The sequence below is a fragment of the Carettochelys insculpta genome, chromosome 6 (genome assembly GCF_033958435.1).
Source record: "Carettochelys insculpta isolate YL-2023 chromosome 6, ASM3395843v1, whole genome shotgun sequence".
NCBI classification, from domain to species: Eukaryota; Metazoa; Chordata; order Testudines; family Carettochelyidae; genus Carettochelys; species Carettochelys insculpta.
In genome coordinates, this window is record NC_134142.1 from 93,794,667 (window position 1) to 93,820,004 (window position 25,338).

Consider the following 25,338-nt stretch of genomic DNA (forward strand, 5'->3'; position numbering starts at 1 on the left):
CGTCCTCCTAATGCACCCTAATACGCCGTTAGCCTTCTAAGCTACAAGGGCACACTATTTACTCATATCCAGCCTTTCATCCACCATAACCCCTTAGTCCCTTTCTGCTGTACTGCTGCTTAGCCATTTGTTCCCCAGACTATGTCAGTGCTTGGGATTCTTCCGCCCCAGGTGCAGGACTCTACACTTCTCTTTGTTGAACAGCATCAGATTTCTTTTGGCCGAATCCTCCAATTTATCCAGGTCACTCTGGATCCTCCAACATATCTACCTCTTCCCCTAGCTTGGTGTCATTCACAGACTTGCTGAGGGTGCAATCCAGTCCCTCATCCAGGTCATTACTAAAGATGTTGAACAGCACCGGCCCCAGAACCGAGCCTTGCGGCACTCCACTTGAAATCAACTGTCATCCAGATATTGAGCCATGGACCACTACCCATTGGGTCTGACCATCAAGCCAGCTTTCTATCCATCTTATAGTCCATGGATCCAATCCATACTTCCTTAACTTAAGGGGAAGAACGTTGTGGGAGACTGTGTCAAAAGCTTCAGTGAAGTCAAGGTATATCACATCCACTGACTTCCCCATGTCCACAGAGCTAGTTACCTTGTCATAGAAGCTAATCAGATTAGTCAGGCAGGACTTGCCCTTGGTGAATCCATGTTGACTACTTTTGATCACTTTCCCCTCTTCCAAATGCTCCAAAATGGATTCCTTGAGGCTCCCCTTGATTTTTTTCCCAGGGGTTGAGGTAAGGCTGACTGGTCTGTAGTTCCCTGGATTGTCCTTCTTTCTTTTTTCAAGGATGGGCACTGCATTTTCCTTTTTCCAGTCATCTGGGATCTGTCCCGATGTCCAAGAGTCTTCAAAGATAATGGCCAAAGGCTCGACAATGACATCTTCCAATTCCCTCAGTACCCTTGAGTGCACTAAATCCAGACCCATGGATTTGTGTACATCTAGTTTTTCTAGATAGTTCGTAATTCGTTCCTTCCCCACAGATGGCTGCCCTCCACCTTCCCATACTGTATTGTCTAGCACTGTAGTGTGAGAGCTGTCTTTGTCTGTGAAGATGGAGGCAAAAAAATCATTGAGTACTTCAGCTTTTCTTACATCATCTGTCACTAGGTTACCTCTCTCATCCAGTAATGGCCCCACACCTTGTCTGATAACCTGCTTATTGTTGACATGCCTGTAGAAACCCCTCTTGTTACCCTTCACATCCCTTGCCAGGTGCAGTTCCAGTTGTGCTTTCGCTTTCCTGATTTATTCCCCAGCATTCTACAACCATATGTTTGTACTCCTCTTTAGTCAACTGTCCACGTTTCCATTTCTTATACGCATCCTTTTTGAGTTAAAGCTGACCAAGGATTTCCCTGTGAAGCCAAGCTGGTGGCCTACCATATTTGCATTTCTTACTGTGCAGCGGGATGGCTGTATCATAGTGTCATCACTGTTTGGCATCTTCATCACTATAACCCTTCAGCTATGTCTACACTAGCCCCAAACTTCAAAATGGCTATGCAAATGGCCATTTCGAAGTTTACTAATGAAGAACTGAAATACATATTCAGCGCCTCATTAGCATGCGGGCAGCTGTGGCACTTTAAAATTGACATGGCTTGCCACCACGCGGCTTGTCCAGACGGGGTTCCTTTTCGAAAGGACCCCGGCTACTTCGAAGTCCCCTTATTCCCATCTGCTCATAGGAATAAGGGGACTTCGAAATAGGCAGGGTCCTTTCAAAAAGGAGCCCTGTCTGGACAAGCTGCGCGGCTGCGAGCCGCATCAATTTCGAAGTGCCGCAGCTGCCCGCATGCTAATGAGGCGCTGAATATGTATTTCAGCACTTCATTCGTAAACTTCAAAATGGCCATTTGTGTGGCCATTTCAAAGTTTTTGACTAGTGTAGACATAGCCTCCATCTCACTGAGGCAAGCTTCCAGATGGTGTGAAGATTGTCTGTACAATGAACAGGAAGATCTTCAATCTCAGGAGACTGAAGGCTAAAAGCAAGACCTCCACGACCTTGCTCGTGGAGCTCCAGTATGCGGATGACAACGTAGTTGCTGCTCTTTCTCTTAAGTGCCTTTGCTGAAGCATACGAGACTTTTGGCTTCATGCTGAACATCAAAAAGACCAAGGTGCTCCACCAAGACTTGCTGATGGGACAATCTCATGTACCTTCTATTGAAGTCAATGGAGAACTGCTGGAAAATGTGGAACACTTCCCATACTTTTGAAATCATCTTTCCACTATGTGACAAGTTTCAGAGGGATAGCCAGGTTAGTCTGTATCTTCAAAAGCAACAAGAGTCCTGTGGTACCTTTTAAACTAACAATATTTTGGAGCATAAGCTTTTGTGGGCAAAGACCCACTTTGTCAATATCATCAATATAATTAATGCTGCCTCAGGAGAATCCTAAACATGCATCTGACAAAGCAGATCTTTGCCCACGAAAGCGTATGCTCCAAAATATCTGTGAGTCTATAAGGTGCCATAGGACTCCTGTTATCGTTCACTAAAGTTGACATTGATTTGGAAATCCAATATCTTCTGAGCTGTGCAAGTTCTGCTTTTGCCTGCTTGAGAGAAAGGGTCTTGGAGAACTGGAACACCTATCCCAAGACAAAGCTCCTTGTATATCATGCTGTGGTTGTTTCCTCACTACTGTATGCATGTGAAACCTGGACAACATGCAAGCATCATTTGAAGGCACTTGAACTATACCATCAGTGCTGCCTCAGGAAAATCCTTAAATATCTTCTGGGAGGAAAGGCACACAAACACTGGTCCCATGGTTTGGATTTCTGATCAGCGCCTCTCAAAACAGGAAGGATGGAGAAGCATTGGGGGCCAGCAAAAGCAAGGTAAGAACATGCTGAAGGTACACATTAAAAATAGCAGCATCGGTGTTGACACTTGGGAGACACTTGCCCAAGACCGTCCCCAATGGAGAACAGTAATCTGTGAGAGGGTGGCACAATTTGAGACATCCTGCCACAGTGAAGACAAGGAGAGGTGGAAAAGAAGAAAAGAGCCTCGAACATTACTCTGAACCCCTCCAAAAGCTACCCACACCTGCCCCTTCTGTGGTAAGATCTGCAGCTCCAAAATTGGGCTGATCAACCATTAGCAGACTCACAAATTGGAGGGTGACATGAAGACATCCTACTCATTACCAAGTGACTGCTAAGAGAAGATGGGATTATGGTATAGCAGCTGTTATTTCAAAATAATTTTGCTGTGTAGACATACCCTTAGATATATTGTGTGGACCCCCATTCCTGTTTGAAAACAACTGAGATAGTGTATTGGAATGAGCAAAAGAACAACTATGGCTATGAAAGAAGTTTAGAAGCTTGAAAGGAACAACATTGCTGGATACAGAGACATCTGGTGTAGGGTGATATGTCACACACACACACACCCCAGCCCAGGAAAGGGCAGTGACAACCACCCTCCACTCCAACTCCTGCCTTGCTCCACTCCTGCTCTGCACTCACCCCTCCTTTTCCCCCAACTGGTGCGGCCCGGGAAAGGAGGGCTGTGTCTACACTAGCAAGTACATTTGAAATTAGGATCGGAAGACTGAGCTTTTTCGAAAGAAACTGCGGTGCATCCACACACACACACTGCACTCTTTTGAAAATAACTTCGAAAGAACTCCCACATTCTTTTGAAGTTGGTCCTCCATTCTTGGGATGGGAAGAGCACCCTCCTTCGAAAAATAATTTCAAAAGAGAGCAAGTGTAGATGCTCCGTGGCCTGCTCATTCGAAAGAGGGAGTCGTCCATGGTGGCTATCAGCTGGCAGGCAGCGGCACTGCTCACAGCACAGATGGAGCTCTATGGTTCCAGTGTACGGCCGCGCTTAAGAGGACACAGGCTCCCAGAAACCCTCAGGCAGGAAGCAGAGCGCGTTCAGCCAGCAGTGAGGCCACGCTGCTCTCTGGCTTGCCAGCCACCGCGATGGCCAGCCAGTCTTCCACACCACCCGGATCCATGGCCAGCCACCCAGACCCCCGCCCACCCCAGGGGCCCTCCAAAGACAGCGGGGAGTTGTCTCAGGAGGCAGGCCAGGCCCCAGAGTGTCGAGCCCCCTCCTGGACAGAGGCCAAGATCCAGGACCTCCTCTCCCTCTGACAGGATGAGGAGGTCGTCCAACAAATGGGGGTCCGTCGCCACAATGCGGTCACCTTTGAGTAGCTGGCAAAGGGGCTGCTTGGCCACGGCCACCCCACCCATACACTGGACCAGGTCTGGTTGAAGGTGAAAGAACTGCAGCAGGGGTATTGCAGAGCCCAGGACACAGCCGGGCAGTTGGGAGCAGCCCCCACAAGCTGCCCCTATTACAAGGAGCTCCACCACCTCCTGGGGCTGAAGGAGGCCGGACCACCCACCATCTTCCTCGACATCTTCATCGGTGACACTGAGCCAGAGATGGTGCCTGAGGGTGAGGAGCACCCGGGACCGTCAGCCAGCACCAGGTGACTGTGGACAGCATGGCGACTCAATCCCACCAGCAGTGATGAGGGCTCAAGAGAGGGGGCCCTCGTCATCGACCTCCCATCTGGGCCGTCCAGCCAGGCCCTGTCCGACCATGCCTCACCTGCCTTCCTGGAGGGACCCATAGGTAGGTGGTGTGCACGCCGGTCTCCCTAGTGCCCAGGGAGGGAGTGTCAGGTCCCACCCGAGGTGGCCACAGGCATCCCACACGGCCACCAGTCCAGGTGCATGGGGACCCTGGACAGCTATGCTTCCCGGGCTCTCAGGGGGATGATGCACAGCACTCAGCACCACATAGATGGGACAGCACCAGGGGCTGCCCAGACTTGGAGGGAGCGGGGAACAGTGTGTTGGGGGGGCGCGTTCCCGGTATGCCTGTGGAGCACCCAGGGACATGTACCCTGGGGGAGGGGCAGGACACGGGGACCTGCACCTGGGACTAATGGCCCATTCCCCTCTCCTCTTCCATCTCCACAGTTCCTGCAGCCAGTGGCCGGACCAGCCCCACCATGGAGGGTGAGGGGAAGCAGCCGGTATCCTGAGCAGGGACCGCGCAGGGTCGCCGCCGGTCCATCTGGCGCCACCAGGGTGGTGACGAGGAGCTGGGGGACACTGCCCATACCGCAGCTCTGTGGGACCTTACTGGTGTGCTGCGGGAGTGGCTTGCCATGGAGCAGCAGGCCTGGGACCAGGTCGCAGCAAACATGGACACCCTGACCCGGGCTGTGGTGGGCCACCTAGACCCATCTGCCGCCCCATCACAAGCCACTCCCTTCCCTGCCCCCACCCCACCATCCCTCATTCCCCCATCACTCAGCCGCCCTCCCACCTCCCCGGTCCCCCAGTCAGCCTCCCCACCCCTGACCTCAACCACCTCCCCACTCCCCTGGTCAGTCTCCCCACCCCTGACATCTGCCCCCCCAGTGTCCCCCCCACCCCACCCCCTGCAGCAAACCCACCCCCTATGAGCCCGACCTCTCTGCCGTTGTCCCAACCCACCTGCCCCTGTCTGCCCTCATGCAGCTGGCCCAGATGTTGATGGCCAGGGCTGGCCAGGGTGAGGCCATTCTCCCCGCCCCCCACACCTCCCATGCTGACCCCAGGGAGCCCGTAGGGGCCCCTCCCCAGCAGCTCCCCTACCTCCCTGTGCACCCGACCCAGCCCAGCCACGATGAACCACCCAGACCCGGGGGGGGGAAGGGGCGGATGTGGGCGATGGGGATCCTGTCCCTTGACTCCCATAAATGAATAGGGCCTTCTGCCCTTACCTTTGGCCCTCCCAGGGCCTGGAGGGTTACCACCTGGGTCCACAATGCCCCTGTATATAGTTCTCCCCAGCACCCCTTTCTGTGATATCCCCTGTATATAGTTCCCCCAAGCCCCCCTTTCTGTGATACCTCTCCCTGTACGTAGGCGGCAAAGCAGTAGTAGCGGTTAAGTAAAGTGTTTATTTTGTGGTTCCATCTGGGTTCCCTGTGCATGGGGGTGGGGTGTGCGTGCGTGGGGGTGGGGTAGTTACTGCGGTCCCCGCTCAAAGGCCTGGTGTAGGGCCTCGCATACCTGCACCCCATCCTGCTGGGCCTGGCGGCATGGGGCAGCAGGGTGCTGCTCATACCTGCGCCCTGCCTCAATGGCCCACCCGTGCACGAATGGCTTGTGCTTTGCCTCCATGAGTTTGTGCAGGGCACAGCAGGCCCCAGCCACTGCCGGAACACTGGGAGGCCCACCTCCAGCCTTGTGAGGAGGCATCTGAAGCACGCTTTCAAGTGGCCAAATGCCTGCTGTACCGTGTTGCAGGCTCGGTTCAGCCACTCATTAAAAACGTCCTGGCTGGGCTGTGTGTGTCCCGTGTATGGCCTCCTGAGCCAGGCCTGCAGGGGGTAGGTCACGTCCACCACAATGCAGGGTTGCATTGTGGTGTCCCCAATGGGTAGCTCCTGCTGGGGGATGAAGGTCCCCTCGGCCATCCAGCGGCCCAGCCCCGAGTTCCGGAACACCCTGGCATCATGGGCACAGCTGGACCAGCCCACACAGATGTCCTGGAACCAACTGTTGGCATCGACGAGCGCCTGCAGGATCACAGAGTAGTAGCCCTTATGGTTTATGAAAACCTCGCCGCTGTGCTCTGGGGCCCAGATGGTGATGTGCGTGCTGTCCTGGGCCCCGAAGCAGTTTGGAAAACCATCTCCTTGAAGCCCTGGATGGCATTGTCCAGGTCCCTGACACAGACCAGCTGCCACAGGAGGACCCTGTTGATGGCCTGGATGACCTGCAGGGAGTGGGAAGAGGATGCAGTCATGAGCATGGGGTAGGGTGTAGTGTGCCCGACCATCCCTGTCCCCTGCAGGGTGGTCCTCTGTCCCCGTCCCTGTCCCGTCCCCGGTGGGGGCTGCCCTGTGGTCCTCGATGGTGCCCCATGCTGGAGTGCCCCCCATCCGTTTGCCCCGCATGCACGTGGCTTACCTCATTGAGGACGGCCCCAGTGGTGGTCCTGCCCACCCTGAACTGATGGCTGACCAGATCGGTGACTGTCCGGAGTGGTCAGTTTCCAGAGGGCAATGGCCACCCTTTTCTGTAGAGGGAGGGCTGGCCTTATGTGGGTGTCCTGGTGCTGGAGGGCTGGGGCGAGCCAGTGGCACAGCTCTAGGAATGTCCCCTTGGTCATCCAGAAGTTTAGCCACCAGTCGTCACCCCAGTCCTCCAGCACCAGCTGGTCACACCAGTTGCTTGCTTGTGGGGAAGCTCACAGGTGGCGGATGCCCTGGGGAACCAGCTGGGGACGTCGCGCCCTCAGGATGACTTCCAGGAGGGTGGCTAGTAGGCTGGCTGCCCGTAGCCGCTGCTGTGTGGCGGCCAGGACCACAGCCAGTGCACTGGCCATGGCCTTGATGGGGATGGGGGCTGCTCGGGTTCCATGGGGGCCCAGAGGGACTCCTCTGATCTCCTCGGTGTGCGAGCCTGGGGACAGGTGGCTGGCCCTTGACGTGCAGGATGACGTATGGGATGGGGGGGCCCTTTAAGGGGACGGCGGGCTGCAGTCCCGGAAGGGCTCATCCGCCATGTGACCCTGCCCACGGGACTTCCTGTGCTTGTACTTTCAAAAGGGTGCCTTGCATAGTGTGGATGCTCATTTTCGAAATTGCACTCCAGGACTTTCGAAAGAGCGCCCTGCATAGTGTGGACGCTCATTTTCGAAATTGCACTCCGGGACTTTCGAAAGAGCAGAACACACCTTCAGTCTCTGTTTGTTTGTGTGGATGCTCCCTTTCGAAAGAACGGCTTTCGATGTTCTGTTTCAAAAGCTGTCCTTTCAAAAGGGGGCCATAGTGTAGACATGGTCTAGCAGAGCTTGAGGTCAGGCTCCAGCAGCAAGGGTCTAGTCCTCCCGCACTCATCAGAAATGATGGGAGAAGTGGAGCAGTGCAGCCTCAGCTTGCTCTGTGCCCCTGCCCATGTTGCTCCACTTCTCACTGATGAGTGTGGGGGAAGTCCTGCCACTTCCCTGCGTGATATGGCCAGGAGAGCAGCGTGAGCTGGAACCATGTTGCTATGTTTCCCCCCATTGCTGCCAGGGAATATGGGGTGGACTGACCCTTGGTGCAGGGGCCAGGCTTCTCCCCACTGGACCCTCAGATGCCCAGGGACTCTGGCCCTGCTGGCTGCTGGCTGCCTTGCCCCTCCTGCCCATGGCATTTGTGGGGACACCGACCCCCTTTATCCTCCCTTTGCATTGCCCCTGAAAGAATCACTGAAATAAATTGAGAGCTTTGGGACAAGTGTAACAAAGGTGTGTGGGCAGTGAGGCCAACCTGCCACTGAGTTCCCTTCTGTCCCTCAGACATCTCTTTGAATTTTCCCTTTTTTCCTAAGTAGGTAAGGGAGGCAGGCTAACAGGGTCACTATGCCTGATGGGGACAGATAGTTCTCTCTTCTGTTCTAGCAGCCAATTAATAAAGGATAACAGAAAAAAAGCGAAGTATGGTAGTAGTGATATAATTTCATGCTGTATCCATACTTCTACCTTGTTCTTGCCTCCTCCTTCCCATTTCCATTTGTTGAGGGGAGGTCCAGTAATATTTTTGCCTTCATCACCAGGCTCCCAGAAAGCTCAGAAGATTACCAGTTCACTGCTGTACTTCCAGTCTACTTAGGGTTGCTGTTGCTCTGAATCTTCAACCAGATGATTCTGTGGCTCTGTCCCTGCTGCTGCTACCTGAAATTACCGTTCAGGAGTCCTAAGACTACTCTTTGCAATAGGGAAAATTAGTTGGCTTGGAGAGGGATTCAGTTAGCATTTCAGAGTTTGTTTTAAGTTGATCAAAATTGCATATTTACTCCCTGTGGCTCTTGCATTTCCAAAAAGTGAGTTTGATGAGTACAGCATTGCTTTAAAATTTTACCTGCACCTAGTATTATTTTCAGTTTTTAATGGAGCACTCAACTTTTCATTGTTAAAGTTCAGTGGGGTATGATGCCTTTAAAAATCTGGTTAAGAAATCAATTATATCCTGAGACACAGACAGCTTAATTAACCTTTTTTCATCTGTTTCTTTCAATCTCAAGCTTGCTACCTATTGCAGGCATGTATTTTGTGCTTATAGTTTTAATAAAAGCAAAGATAAATGACTAATTAAATCTAATTTATTTTAGTTGCATATTAAAAGTTGCATTTGATGCACAATGTAAGTATTGAAAAACACCAAGTTTCAAAATGACTGATCCCAAAGATCACAGAACTTTGTTCGTCATAAAACCATTCTTAGGAACTTAACAATAAAGCACAACACTGTGAAATTACCCAAAAAAGCGTGCAAATCATAAGGAGGTTTTACAGCTTTTAGAACAGGCTTTTTTAGTCCACATACATTATATAGATGATAACAGCATTACATAAAAATCCACTTTCTCAAAAGCAATTTTGAAAAACAAAACTAAAATGGGGATGTTTGAAAAAGTTCAATAGTGTGTTGGAGGTAAAATAATTTTCCTCTTCAGAACAAATATAACAATATGGTGCACTTTGATCACAGAAGTCTTAATTTTTGAAAAGGGTGGTTGTAATTGTAGTTTATGTAGATAACAGCTGAAAGAAACAAACTCTTAAAAATTATACTGAGCAAGCCTTGAAAAATTTATCAAAGAAGTTTGTAGCTAGAGGACTAAATTTGCTAGGGAGAGGACAACACTAAAGATTAGGGAGAGGGTCACCTGCCAGTTCAAAGGGTCCAATTACCTCAGTTGCATCTTGTAGCTTTCCCATGCAGCAGTATATATTTGTTAGGTTCACTTTGATGTTCTTAACTGCGGTCCTGAAACTGACCAGTGTCTTGCTATGGTAAGAAAATTAGAAGAAGCAGCTGAAACACTGTAGCTCAGATAAGTAGACTCAAGAAGCATAGAAGTGTAAGGCTGGAAGGATCCTGAGATGTCAAGTCCTGCTTGTTGTGCTGAAGCAGAACCAAGTATACAGACAACATCCCTACAGGTGTTTGTCTAGCCCAGGGCACGGCAACTTGAAGCTTCAGAGCTGTATGCAGCTCTTTAAGGGCCACTTGCGGCTCTGAGTGCTGCCACCACTGACTCCACTTGCAGCAGCCTCAAGAGCTGCTGAGCATTCAGATACAGCAGGGCTGAGGGGAGAAAGACAGCAGGGCAGGAGGCTGCCTGTGCACACCATGTGGGGGAAGTCAGCCTGCAGAAGAACTGTGGGGAGTGCAGCTGTGCTAAGAAGGAGGCAGCAGGGGAGAGAAACTGTGGGGAGGCGATGGCCATGGAGGAGGAGTGGCAGCACATGGAACTCACAACCGAGGCAGGTAGCTCCTGGGAATGTGGTGGGGGAGGGGGTTGGGGCTGACAGGGATTAAGCCTGGGGCTGGGATGGCGGTTTGGGGCTGAATGGGTTAACCATGGGAATGTGTGGGGGTGGGGTTAGGGGTTGAGGTGGGTAAAGCTTGGAGATGGGAATAACTTACCTTTCTAACTAATACAAATAGTTGTGTGTGTGCGCTGTTCTTAAAATATGGGTGACAAAAAGTATGGTTTGACATTACTTATTAAGGACTGTCTTGTATTCACATGCATTGCAGCTCTTGAAGTATAGATTTGGTAATTGAATTTGAAAAAAATGGCTCTTCTCTTTATTTCGGTTGCAGACCCCTGCGTCAGCATGATTTATTTTTGACAAAGCCATGCTGCTATTTCTTACCACCTCTAATCCTCTGGTGCTTACAGATTGATTGGTTGGATAAAACCACTGCATTTGTCTACGTTTCTTGCATATTTGGAATGTTGCCTTTTGAGAAATAAAGTTGAGAAAATTTAATATTTTTATTTCAAAACTTAAAATTCTTTATAAAATGATGGCCTAGGCCTGTGGTTTACCACAGAAAGTTCTCCACTTGCCACTGGTGAGAGGGTTTGTCTATGTCTAATTGTTAGTATTTCCTCTATCCACATGGGCAGATAGGTTACCAGATCTGTGGCTGGCTGTTGGTACAAAATATACATGAATATGTATCTTCCCCAGTCCGAACTCCAACTTCTTTACCTATAGTATAAGGCCACAATATGAATGTGCATAACGGATATTTTTGTGGTGCAAGTTAATGACCAGACTGACTACTTTGCAGAATTTTTCCCATGCAAGGCAGTAAATCCTGAGTTTTAGAAAGTATGCAGTATCAGAGCCATAGACAGTATTTATTCTTTCTTGGCATTGGGCTATATGTCAAATCTCTTACCACCTCTTACATTAAATTTGAAAATATGTTTCGTTGTTTGTTGTAGAGTCCCTTTCAGCAATAGCTAACATAATGAGTAATTTGTGTATGAAAAAAATGAAATTTCCTAATTGGATTTTCAGATTACCAAATATCACTTTTCTAAAGTAATACTGTTCTCTTCACAGTCTTCAAATTAAACAGTTATACTTTGTGTTAGAGAACTGTAAAGCCACTTACCATTATAAAGTATTAAAATAGTTTATTAAAATGAATTAAATAAAAGTAGTATCTATAATATTATTTCATATAATTCTATATTCATGGATTATAGGTGCAAGATAATCTTCATTTTTCTTTTGCAAAGTTATATGATTTTGTCCAGGACAGTTAAATCATTGTTTCTGTGATAAGGTGGAATTCCAGTTTTGTAGAGAAAAGTTAAACAGACCAAACATAGTTGCTAGATAAAACTATTACCATTCTGAATGCTTAGTTCACAACTATGGCATCATGAAGAATTCTTGATATTATCTGTGAACAGCATTCATAACCTCTGCTGTTTGTCTGAGTAAACGTCAGAGCGCTCAAGGAGAGAGTGATATTAAACAGACTACCTTGCACCAGAAAGGGAGGGGTGGGGGAGAAAAGGGCAGAGTATTTATGAGTCCAGGAACTATAAGTTGTAATTTAATGAGATCAAAGCATTTGCTGTTTATTGCTGCACTAGTAGCTTAGGATAAACTAGTTAGAAAACAAATAATGATGTTTTATAAGTGCAGGATGTTTAAAATATTATAATGGCTGTAAAATCAAAGGCATATTTAAATTAAAATCATGTAAAATTTCTAATATTAAATTTAGTAGTCTGTTGAGATTAATGTTACAGAGAAAGCAAAGATTTCAAAAATTTATTGTCAGTTCCTGTTTTTACCAGATATCCACTGCTCAACCTTTTTCCTGCTGTTTCCTGGGAGTACGCAGAAGCTGTCATTGTGTATCAATGCATACTTCACTCCTGTTGTATGGCTCTGCACAGGGGTTCTCTACCACTATCAACTATAATGTAACTCTAGTACTTCTAGCACTTTTCTAATAGGGAGAGGCAGTAGCAATGTTTATACAACCCCTCTGAGTAGTATAAAAAAGCATCAAGTCATCTAACAGTTAAAACAAATAGTCATTACTATTACTTTAATATATATTACTTAATTTCATTTCTTTTGTTGTTTCTGTACTTTTTTTAAAGAAAGGATATGAGCTGGGATAGTGTAAAGATTTGTCTGTTTTGAGCTCTAGTCCTGATACTGGGTGAATATTTATGCATGTTTCCTGTGTTAAGGAGCTGAAGAAAATAACTACAGACTTGATAAGGTCCAAGGTCACATGTCAGTACAAGGTGGGAGAAGAAAACATCAATCTTACAGCAAAGGAACAGCAGTTACAAGAACTGCAACAAAAAGTCAGAATGGTATTCAAGAAGTTCTTAAAATATGTTGGCTAATGTTTCCTATTCCTCATTTAAAAGACAGAGTTCTAATGATTTCCAAGTGATGCATAAATATTCCTGTACTTTTCTGAGAACTGAATATACACAGTGACAATTATATAATAAATATGCTATGCATCTGATGAAGTGCTTTTTACCCACAAAAGCTTGTGCCTGAATAAATCTGTTAGTCTTTAAGATGCAACAGCATTCCTCATTGTTTTTGCAGATAACAAATTAACGTGGGTACCCCTCAGAGTTGTCATGATACATACTATATTTTCTAGGAAACTAACCACATTAAATAGCTCTAGATAAGGTTGAAAAATAATTTTAAGGTAATTGTATTAAAGGAAATGTATTATTGTTTAATATTAAAGGTTGTTTTATAATATTTTCCTACATCACTTAGTGTTCATTTTATTTTTTTGTTAAGGAAACAGAAATTAATAAAAAGCTCTGTGAAGAAAATGCACACATTAAACAAGAAAAACAGGTAGGCGGTTCATGCAATTTTGCTATTTAAAGTTAATTAATAATACTTGTGATTTAATATCAGTTTTAATAATAAAACAGTATCTTACTGTTTGTATGAAATTAGTTAATGAGACAAATATATACATTAGATTTTCAAGTCTTCATTTATTTTAATTTCATGTAAGAGAAACTTGATATGCCAAGAAAATAATCTTCTAAATATGTATTCAGTAAAGATATGAAGAAAGGATTGTAGAATATTTATTCCCTCCTTCTGCACATTGGTACCCAACAAATTACTTGTACTGGTAGTTCATCCAGTTAAAATTGAGATCATGAGTGAATCATGCAAATAAAATGCTCAAACATGCATTGACTGTAATAGCAGTGCACTGCACTGTTTTGTAGAATATCTCATGTAACAGTAGTTGTTTCTTAGATCATAAAAGACCCACTTCATAGATCATTAAAAACAGGTATGTCAAAGAAGTGATGTTCTTATGGAGGGAAAGAAACAGAATAGTGACCACATTACCCACTAAGCACCCACTGAAGGGTGATCTAACAATACCACCATCTCAGTAGATGTTTTGTTTGAATTTTGAAGAATATTTGCCCATAATGCTAGAAAAAGCAGGTAATGGATGCTTATTGGAGTTTAACTTAATGACTCTCACTGGTCTAAATTGTGCTAAAAACACTTCTGGAGTGATGCTTTCCATGTAGTGTTTGCATATGTTTATATCATTTGGGAGTATGGTCAAGTATTCCCATTAAAACAAACAAACAAACAAACAAACAAACAAAACCCAACAAACAATACCACCGTGGCTAAAAAAACATAAAAGAAGCAGTTAGAGACAAAAGACATCTTTTTAAAACTTGGAAGTCAAATCCTACTTTGAAAAATAGAAAGGAGTGTAAACTTTAGTGAGTAAAAGCAAAACTGTAATTAGCCCAGCCAAAAAAGAATTTGAAGAGCAATGAACAAAAGACACAAACTAACCACAACAAGTTTTTACGTATAGTAAAAGCAATGTTATCTGAGATGTGGATAACTGGCACCTTCTGTTAACCAGCAAGACTAGCTGGGGCCAACTTCCTAATTTTTTTCAGGAAGAAGGGTGCTTTCAAAAGTGGGGCTCCCTTTTGAAAGAACCCTGTCTTCATGGCTATTTTGCCTTTAGAAAACAGCTCTTTATGCAATTGAAGTGTTGAATATGCAAGTTAGCACCTCATTTGCATTTTTGATCCACAACATTTGCATGCCCCTTTCAAAAGGGAGGGACCAGTGTAGATGTAACCTTTGAGAACTATTGGTCTGTGGCTATACTAACCCCCACCTTTCGGAAGGGGTATGCTAATGAGCCACTTTGACAGATGCTAATGAGGTGCTTCCATGAATATGCATTAGCATAATGGCAGCCATGCGCATTTGAAAAGCGCTGCTGATTTGGTTTTGGGAAGAAGGGGCTTTCAAAGTCCAGGGTGTCCTTTTGAAAGGCCCCTGTCTACATGGACAGCATATGTTTCAAAAGTTGCACTTTCAAAACGTGTGCAGCTGCTATTATGCTAATGAGGCACTGCAGATTCGTGGAAGTGCCTCATTAGCATCTGCTGAAGTAGCTCATTAGCATACCTCTTCTAAAAGGCGGGGACTAATGTAGTCACGGCCTAGATGAAAAGTTCTTTATAAGAGCTAGATATAATTATACAAATAGAAGCCCCACTTTTTTCGAAGCAAATCTGTTTTTCTTTTGGACCACCATATAGTCTCTTAAATGTGTGTAACGAAGGGTCCTGTGGCACCTTATAGACTAACAGAAAATGTGTGTGTGTAACTGCTAGCACTTAAAACTTGAGTTACTTGATTTTGCCTGAAAAAAGAGTTTACTTACAGAATACGATATAAGCCAGAAAACTTTCAGTTTGGAAGCGCTTTAGAGACAAATTAATGTATGAGTTTTTGATGAGTCTTTTTTTCACTTCCACTCAACATTTAAACATATTTAAGAATATTTTCTATCCCCAAATCAATTATGTCACATATTGCATCTGTGCAAATCATTTACTAGTAGCTACTGGCTGGGAGCATATTCTGTAGGGATTTGAGTATATTTATTGCTTGTTTAGGACATGTCTATCTTGGGCACTTCAGAAATGTTTCATGTAAAACGGTTTTAATTTTCTCCATCACATCTGCTTTCTAAGTTAGCTAGGAGGCTTTGTCAACATGTGTTTTATGAAGATTCTTTTTTTTAAATCAATCTGTAGTCTCTAAAGTGATCTCACATTTACATCTTAAAGAACCCATTATTTGGGTAGTCTTTTTCAGATTTTATTTTTCTTAAGATGAGGACATTCTTCAGAAGTTATTGTCCTGCAGTCTTTAAATTCCACCCATTTTTGATAGCATTTCCTGCCATTTAGACTTCATTTAATTCAATAACATTGAGTTCTTCTGCAAAAGATAGTTTGTCTCTGCAGGACAGGAGAAATTTTAAAAATCTAGGACTGTAGTATGATCATAAAAGCCCTTCAGGAGTAAGGTAGTTTAGTGGATTCGTGAACTGGCCTTTCACTTATGAAGATTGCAGCTCAAACTTTCTTAAGCCACAAAAATAAATTAATCTGGTGGTTTCATCTTGTTTAACTGTGGTGTTGACATTTATGCTCAGGCTATAGCCTGGGTTCTAGGAGACCTGGGCGGTGGGAGGGTCCCTGGGTTCATGAGCCTAAATGTGTACACCACAATTAAACAGCCACAGGAGCCTGAGTCATCTGGGGCAGGTCAGCCGCAGGTGTATTTACATGACACAAAAACACCACACAAATTGACGTAAGTGTCAGCTTCTCATGAGAATCCCAAGACTGGAAGAACAATAGTTTATATAAGCAAAGCTGGGGAAGAAATTGACACAATATTACATGGAACTTAAGTGAGAGCTACCAGTCCCTCGCCATCATGAACATTAAAACATTGAGTTATTTGAATACATTTGAATCCTATGCTATATAGCAGTGAATAGATACCCTCGATTAGGTCTGTGAAGTCAATGGAATAATTGTAAAAGTATCTGCTCTGCACTGTCAAAAAGGAATTCACAGTCTAGCCCTAAATTAATCTCAGAATTGAAAAGTGTACGTGTTACTTCAGATTCTAATGGGCCCATCATTGTAGCCTCGAGTGGAGATATACCCCAAAAAGTTCGGGCTCCAGAATGTCTCTCCTGTGGTTGGTGCCTGCTGTGTCCTCTACAACATTGTGGAGGAAAAGGGTGAAGCATTCTCCCCCAGGTCAGCTGAGTCCAGCCCTGGCTTTGAACAGACAGCCCCCCACCCCAACCCGACAGGCTCACTGGGTGGGGTCTGCACTTGGGAGGCCCTCTCAGAGAGCTTTGCACACAGACCCCAGTGAGCCTCCTCCTACAGTCACCTGTGGAGGCCTCCCCACACATACACCCCTCACCATCACACTCCTCAAGTCCCCCACATCCACCCCCATCATCCCCCCCTAAGAGCATGGAACACAAGGATGATGCAAAAATAAAACTTATAACAAAAACTATTAAACTCTGTGGTTTCTGTGAACAACTGAACAGAACTGTCTACAGTGGGGAGTAGGGGCAAACTACGTACATTGGGGGGCCTGGGCAAGGAGGGATGGCTCAACCAGGGGGAACATCAACCTGGTGGGGGGAATCTCAGCTGGGAGCAGGGGGTCCTACTCAGGCAGGGTGGACGACTGCAAGCCCCGTCAGCCTGGGTGCCCCTCTCACCTGTGATCCAGGGTCTACAGTGGGGCTGGGAATGGATGGGCAGCCTGGGGAGATAGGGCCATGGGAGGGTGGCCAGAGTGGGCTCGGGAGGGGGTGTGGTAAGAGGGCAGGAGGAGGGGCAGGAGTGGGCTTGGCTGAGAGGCAGTGGAAGGGGCAGGAGCAGGGGAGGCAGCACGGTAAGTGGGAGTGGACAAGGAGCCCTGAGTGCTCCCACAGGACTGAGGTTATGACCTGTGGGTGGCCCAGTAGATCCTCCCATGCTGCCTTCTGCCACACATGGTGGACCTTGTCCATGCCAAGGCAGCGATGAGTTGAGTCAGCATTGGCATCCAACCATTATGCCCTCCTGCTGCGGGCCTCTCACGGTGCTGGTGGGGGTGGTGACTGCTCCACATCCTCTGCCTGTCTGTCAGACACCATGGAGGGGTCGGGGCTTTCCCGGCCTTCCTATAGTGTGGCTGCAGTGATGGAGAGGAAGAGACGGTCAGTCCCTTGGTACTGGCATGAGGGCCATGCCCCCCACTCTCCTGTGGGCACTAACAGCAGGTGGTCATGGGGTATCGCACGTGCTGCAGGGGTTCCCACCTGTGTAGGGCAGTCCTGGCCATGGTCAGGCCCCATCCATGCCCTCCCTGTGCATGTGATTCACAGAGCTGTCCATGGGGGTGGATGCTGAGTGTAGCCAGCGGCTGTTGAAGTGTGCTGGGAGCCACAGCCAGCTGGGCTGTGTCTAGCGCAGGTTCGCTGGGTGCATGGGTGGCCCACTGACAGCTGTGGTGCCCCTGCCCTGCATGCCAGGGTATGCACCCTGCCTGGTACTTACCGAAGGGTCCCTCATCGAGGTCCAGTGATGCCTGGCTGGCCATCACCCGTCTCGATGACTGCAATGGGAGGAGCCCTCAGTGGCCACTTCTTACTTTGGGTGTTGGGCAGTCCTCAGATTATGGCTCCTCCTTGTCCCTGGGTTGTAGTTTGTCCACCACAGTGTCAAGGATGGCAGATAGTGGTGAGCTGTCCTGGGGCCCCAGGAGGCTCTGGAGCTCCCTGTAGTAGGGGCAGGTTGCAGGACTTGCCCCCGAGTGTCTGACAGAGTTCTGGGACTGGGTGTAACCCTTTTACTTTGCTCCTTACTTTGGTCAGGTGTGTGGGCAGGCTGTCCCCAGATGGCCAGTCCGGTGATGAACCAAGCAAAGGCAGCCACATTGTGGTGCTTGCTGCTCATCTCCCTCAGCACATCCTCCTCCTGCCACAGTCCTAGGAGGTCCTGCAGCTCCAGCCTTGTCCATGAGGGAGCCTGTGTTTTAGATGGCTGGACAGACTCCTGTGAGGGCTCTGAGGGGGGGCCTTGGGGCTCCTGGGGGGGCTGGCTGCAGGCCATCCAGAGCATGGCCTGTGGGGACAGCCGTGAGGGTGTGCTCAGCACAGCTTGTGCTGTCTTTGCTGCTAGTGCACACTCAGCTTCATGATACAGGGTTTCTGGGTCTGTGTAGATTTAAATGCAGCTGGATGCAGAGATCATAGAGCCCTGCATGCTAGCTGGCCGGTGCCATGAAGGACTCCTCTTTCGAAAGAGTGGCCCTTGGAGCATCTACATGTTTTCTTTTGAAAGAATCTTTCAATAGGGGCTGCTCTTCCTGATCTGGGATTGGAAGAGCGCTTTTGAAAGGGGTGCTGTGTTCATTTTATTTACTTTCAAAAGCACGTTTTGTATGTAAACACACTGTGTGCTCTTTCAAAAATGCCTCCCGTTTTTGATTTAGCTTTTGGAAGACCATGCTGCTGTAGACACAGCTCATTATTGTGTGTAAATTTCAGCCCACTAGAGTCTACATTCAGAAGACAAGCTGCGTCTACACGTGCCGGCTACTTCGATGTAGCCGCGCCAACTTTGAAATAGCGCCCACCATGTCTACACGTGGCGAGCGCTATTTCGAAGTTGAAATCGACATAAGGCGGCAAGACGTCGAAGTCGCTATCCTCATGAGGAGATGGGAATAGCACCCTACTTCGACGTTGAACGTCAAAGTAGGGCACGTGTAGCCGATCCGCGTCCCACAACATCGAAATAGCGGGGTCTGCCATGGCGGCCATCAGCTGAGGGGTTGAGAGACGCTCTCGCCAGCTCCTGCGGGGCTCTATGGTCAGCGTGTGCAGCAGCCCAGGGCTTCTGGCTGCTGCTGCTGCAGCTGGGGATCCATGCTGCATGTACAGGGTCTGCAACAAGTTGTCGGCTCTGTGGATCTTGTGCTGTTTAGTGCAAGTGTGTCTGGGAGTGGCCCTTTAAGGGAGCGGCTTGCTGTTGAGTCCGCCCTGTGACCCTGTCTGCAGCTGTTCCTGGCACCCTTATTTTGATGTGGGCCGCTTTGGTGTGTAGACGCTCCCCTGCAGCACCTACTTCGATGTAGTGCTGCCCAACGTCGATCTTGAACGTTGACGGCACCAGCCCTGGAGGACATGTAGACGTTATTCATCGAAATAAGCTATTTCGATGTAGCATTCATGTGTGGACGTAGCTACAGAGAGTAGTTTTCAAGATAACCAAAACTGTGAGCTGCAGACTGAATTTGGCACATTTAAACATATCTTGTTCAGACAGACCCAGAACTGTTACTTAACTGTTTGCCTAGTGGCATAATAAGAAAATACCTTGAGATGGACATTACTATTGTACTGTTTCACAGAAAATAGGCACAGAGAAATTTAGTTGCTCCGTCTTTTGCTGACCCCATCCAAAAACAGATGATCCCAATAATATCAAAAAAAGCAGGTAATATTAATGTAAGTTATGTAATTTACTGTCTGAGGAAAGAAAACATCTGTTAATCAAAAATATAAAGTATTTGTAAAACTTCCATTATCTTATTGCTGAAACTTCACAAACTAAACAGATTATTTAATATACTATGATTTATTTTCATAAGGAGATTGTGAGTTCTGTACAACATATGCAGCAGCTGCTTCAGCGACTGATCCAAACAAATGTCATAGTGGAAAGTGAATTGAATGCACGGAAAGAAGAATATCAGGTCAGATTTTTTGCAATGATATGATCTGCTACTACCTGCTGTTTACCTTTGAAGAGTGTAGGGGTTGTTAAAAACATCAGAATCCTTTTTAGAACTTTATACCTCCTAACGCTTGGTCCCTCCGCTCCCTGTAAATACAAACTTTGAAACAGATGGTTTGGTTCCATGTTCCTAAACTCCTCAAAGAAAAAGATGGCTGCCAATTTTTACTAGTTTGTTGCTGATGGATAAACCTTAATTACCCTCAAGATTGTTCAGTAGTTTTTTTTGTCTTTTAAAATTTGTGGCGAGTTTTCTTTAGAAAGTTGCATCTCTGAAAAATCAAAGGGGCAAGATCCTGTTCTCAATTTCAGCAGGGCAGAAAGGCTGGCATAAAGACATCCTAGGCATGGTGCCTGCTTCCTTCACCATTCTGGGCATGGGCTACATGTTAGGAGCAGAGAAGGGGCAGGCCAGAGTATTCTGAGCTTGACCCAACCCACTTCCAATGAGCAGTGGTACTATGTCCAAAGGTGAGATCTCCTGTCAGCATAGAGTGGCTACATGACTGGTTTTACAGCAGTTCAGCTGCGCTGCTGTAAGGTCTCTTGTATAGAGATAGATAGAAAATCTAATCTAATTTATCATCTATCTAGCTGTCCATCAGTATTTGGAATCACTTACACATGTAAAGGGGCTTAACAGTGAACAAAAAGCTCAGATATTGCCTAACTTCTGGCTTAAAGTAGCAAAAAGTCTCCAATCAAAGGCATACCTGAACTGGAGCACTCACAGGGACACCACTGAAGAAGAACTAATAATACATTTCTGTTTGAACTGTGAAAACACATCTAGCTCCCAGTCAATGTAGGTAATAAAAATATCTAAAAAACCAAACCCCACAACTTTCAAAACTGGAACTTGGTATCCTTGTTGAAAGTTTCAGCAAAGAGGCTAAGGAGTGACTGGAGCTTAAAATGTCTCCTCACCTTGTGCACACTATCACGGATGCCAGAGAAGCTTATCAAATAACATGCAGTCCTGTGGCACCTTAGAGACTAACAAATTTATTAGGTCATGAGCTTTCATGGGTAAAATCTACTTCCTCAGCCATTCATCCTCTTCATCTTGTAGAACTTCTGATGTCAGGGGAAGCAGGGAGCAGCTTTTCTTTCCTCTAATGAGCATAAATCCAGATCACCATCAACTTGTCCTCGCTCTAAGAGGCAAAATTCCTCTTGCTCTACCACAGAAAATGGTAGCTTAGGGCCTAGGACAAGTCCATCTGGCACCCATGCAGGCACTTGTGATTTTATCCCAGTTACAACCATTGCAGAATGTGATAGTGTAGAATCTGAATGCTCCCCTTGTGACCTTAGAGTGGTCCTGCAAATGACCCCTCCCTCAGTTTTCCCCTTACACATAGTTCTGTTTGCTCCCCATCAACTGACTTTCTGAGTTTCATTATAGATGTTTCTGCCTTAGGTTGGGAGCAGAGTGGGAGAACGTAGGCTCTCTAGATTCAAAGTATAATATCTGGCCAAGATTCAGTTCTCCATATATATCTAGCTTGCTTTCCTTCTCCATATTAAGGGAAGGAATTTGCTAATATTTATGGACAACATGCAGCCACGTTCTGTGTGAACGGACAGAGGAGAGCCAGATCAACACTTATTTGCCAACTTTGACCTTGCATGGTGGACCTTAGGGTAGTGCAGATAGAGCTTTGTGAAATTTGACATTGTTGGGCTTCTGGAGGTGTTCCACAGTGCCCCAATGTAACCACTCTTCTCCTTAAGAGCAATAGACATGATTGTCATGTAGCTGTCTGGTCATTCATAAAGCTGTTTTTCAAAGTCTCCCTGACTAGCAGTGCCCTTCAACTATCTCTCTTATTGCCCAGATGTCCAGCTGTTCATAATTGCTGGCCAGATAATCTGCCTCTGCATGAAATTGTTCCCTGTTCTCAAATAAATTATGAAGCACACAGCAAGCTGCCACCACGAGGGGAGTGTTGCCTTCGCTGAGGTGTAACCCAGTCAGGAGGCTCTTAAACCTGGCTTTCAAACAGCCAAATGCACTTTCTGCTACCATTAGATATTTGCTCATACTGTAGTTGAACAGCTCCTTACTTCACTCCAGGCTGCCTATATGGCTTCATGAGCCAAGGGAGCAAGGGGTAAGATGGGACATCCAGAATCACTGTTGGCATCTCCATACCTCCATACCTTTCTGGTCTGGGAAGAAAGTCTCATTCTGCAAATTTCTAAACGGACCAAAGTTCCCAAAGCTGCATGCATCATGTACCTTTCCTGACCATCCTACACGGATGTCCTTATAATCCACTAAAACCTGCAACACCATGGAGAAATACCCCTTGTGGTTTATGTACTCTGTGGCAAGGTGGTCCCGTGCCCAGAAAGGGATGTGCATTTCATCTATTGCCCCACTGCACTTAGAGAACCTCATTGTGGCAAACTGTCCATTATGCGCTGCTCATTTAAGAGAGTCACTATTTCCTAGCAGAAGGTATTGATTACCTTTGCTACTTGGATCACAGCAGCACCCACTCTAGATTTCCCCACTCTGAATTGGTTGCCCACTGACCGGTAGCTGTCTGGTGTTGCAAGCAGAGTAATTGTCTCATTCTTTTGAACTCTCAGAGCAGATCTCATTTTGGTATCACAGCACTTCAGGATGGTGGAAAGCAATTTGCAAAGTTACACCAAAGTGCCTTTACACATTCAGAAGTTCTGTAGCTGCTGCTGATCATCCCACACCTGCAGAACAATGCAGTCCCTCCAGTCTGAGCTTGTTTCATGGCACCAGAATTGGCACTCCACTGTGTATGAAGCATTGAGGGCAGCCAGCATCTCCCAGTTCCTCCTCTCCAGGGTCCCATATTTGCATACAGCCTTGTCCTCCTCAGAGTCTTCATTGCTCTCACAGCTGCTTTGGTTCTGCACATACCACAGCACAATGTGTAAGGTGATCAAAGTACTTGCCACTACAAACTGTATGGATTCCATGCTTGTCTTGCAATGGATATGAAAAAAGGGCACGAAAAACACCTGTTTGCTGTTGCTTTGCAAAGGGAGGGTGAGGAGAGAAGTACAGTATGGGATGTTGATGACGCACCCACAACACCTGCAGCACAGTTTAGTCCTGTCAGACACTAGGACAGATACCTACAATGCAACGGGACGGCAGGAACCATGGGATGGGTACCAACAGTGCATTGCTGACAAAGTTGAAGCTGGCAACGCTAATGGGGACACACACTGTCAATTTTATGTGCCAGTGTGGTCTTGCACCCTCGACTTTGTAAAATTGGATGCTAGAAAATTGACCTTAACAAATTTGACCTAATTTTATAGTGTCATGCCCTCAGATACCTGCTAAAGGTGGCACTTACTGCACATGCACAGGCAGCTGTTTCCTCAGTTCTTTTCCAGTCACCTCTGGCTTCAGTCATAAAAGCAGTCCCTCCCTCAGTCACCTGAAAAAAATCAAAATCAGAACAACTTACCTTAAATAACAACTAAATACAAGAACAAGAAGACAACAAGGGAAAGCTGTAGATTTGGCTTCTCCCAAGTGGTTCTAGCTGCTTTCAACAGCTCGGCAGGTTTTAAAGAGTACTCTGCTTGTGGCCTCTCCTTTTCAGTTTCTGACGACCACTCTCTCTGCAGATGGTGACTGGGTCAGCACCACAACACAGAAGGCTGCCTGCACTGTAGGAAATTGACAAAACGGTCCAGGAGAGAGAGGCAACAACAGCTCTGTATCTGACAGATGGAGCAGGCTCTCACACCTATGGACTGCAATGACTCCCCCCTCAGGCACAGCCCACAGTGGGTTGAGGCTACTGACTTGGCTTTGACTGGATCAAACCCTAGAGATAAGGAGAGATCCCTTGGAGGTAAGAAGAGGTTTCACACTTCCTCGGGGTCTGTCTCCCCAGCAGTGAAATTGACCAGCTCCAAGCACTGTGCTGCTGCCCTTCCTCCTTTAAGGGAGTAACCTCGAGTGCTTCTCCAGAAGCGCAACTCAAACAAGACAGTGCGGATCTTTGACACAGCCATCATTCCAGCACCTCAGAACAAGCCATCAAACAAAAAGCAAATACCAGCTTCTGTGAACATTACAGCAGTGCCGACAGCTACTTATGTTGACAAGCCAGCACTGGCAAAGCATGCAAAAGTCCTTAGTGGGGCTACAGCTGCTTCTGTTCTCTCAGCACAGGCAGTTATGCCACAGTATACCATGACTAGGGTGCTCTCTGTCACCTTTATACTGGACACCCCCCTGCTTAGTGAAGGCTCTTTACAAGACTTTCATGTTCACTCACTCCAGTTTCTGATTCAGTGAGGTCCTCTGACTCAGACAATGAAATTTCTCTGTAGAGAAAAGTGGGGAAATCTTCATCCACGCCAGTAGCATTACAACAATGGCAACAGCAGTGGGTCCCCCCTACTCATGAGACCCAGCTGGCCTTACTGGGATCTGTGGGCAGCTTTTTGACACCAGCCCCTTCCCCAGCCATTACCTCAACCTCTACTGATGAGCAGAGCCTGACCCCTCGTATTCAGTAACTGGACAGGTTGGAGATTTCAGAGGTTGAGGAATATGGGACTTAGGGGAGATGATCGATCAAATTCCATGCTCCCATCACAGTTCTCTCCCTGATCCTCCTCCACAGGCTTGACAATACAACCACCCTTTCTTTTTAGGTGATGACTCCAGTACCTTCCAAGACCTCTTCAGAAGGATTGCAGACAAGCTCGAGATATTCCTCTTGACCTCCAGGGATACACATCATAAGCTAACTGATATCCTACACTCATCCAATCAGAACAGAATGGCAATACCAATTAACAAAGCTCTTCTAGATGCAGCCAGGCTTCTCTGGAGCACCCTAGCCTCCATTCACAGAATCATAGAATCACAGAGCTTGAAGGGACCTCAAGAGGTTATCAAGTCCTGCTCCCTGCCCCAAGCAGGATCAATCCCAACTAAGTCATCCCAGCCATGACTATGTCAAGCCAGGACTTAAAAACCCCTAGGGATGTAGATTCCACCACCTCCGTAGGCAATGCGTTCCAGTGCTTCACCACCCTCATGGTGAAGTAGTTTTTCCTAATATCCAACCTACTCCTCTCCTTCTGTGACTTCAGACCAATACCCCTTTTTCTGCCATCTGTCATGACTGAGAACAGTTTCTCTCCATCTCTTTTAGAGCACCCCTTCAGGAAGCTGAAGACTGACATTAAATCACCGCTCAGTCTTTTCTTCTGTAAACTAAATGAGCCCAAATTCTTCATCTTCTCCTCACAGGTCATGTGGTCCAGCCCCTTA

General features: G+C 46.8%; 1 protein-coding gene across 1 annotated transcript in view; it reads left to right on the forward strand.

Annotated features, from left to right (window-relative positions):
- Positions 1–25,338, forward strand: part of CCDC73 (coiled-coil domain containing 73) — a 123,436-nt gene that overhangs the window by 63,280 nt on the left and 34,818 nt on the right. The window contains exons 8-10 of the mRNA XM_074998539.1: positions 12,573–12,701; positions 13,156–13,215; positions 19,897–20,001. Coding sequence (XP_074854640.1) covers positions 12,573–12,701; positions 13,156–13,215; positions 19,897–20,001 — 294 coding nt within the window. The remainder of the gene's footprint in view (positions 1–12,572; positions 12,702–13,155; positions 13,216–19,896; positions 20,002–25,338) is intronic.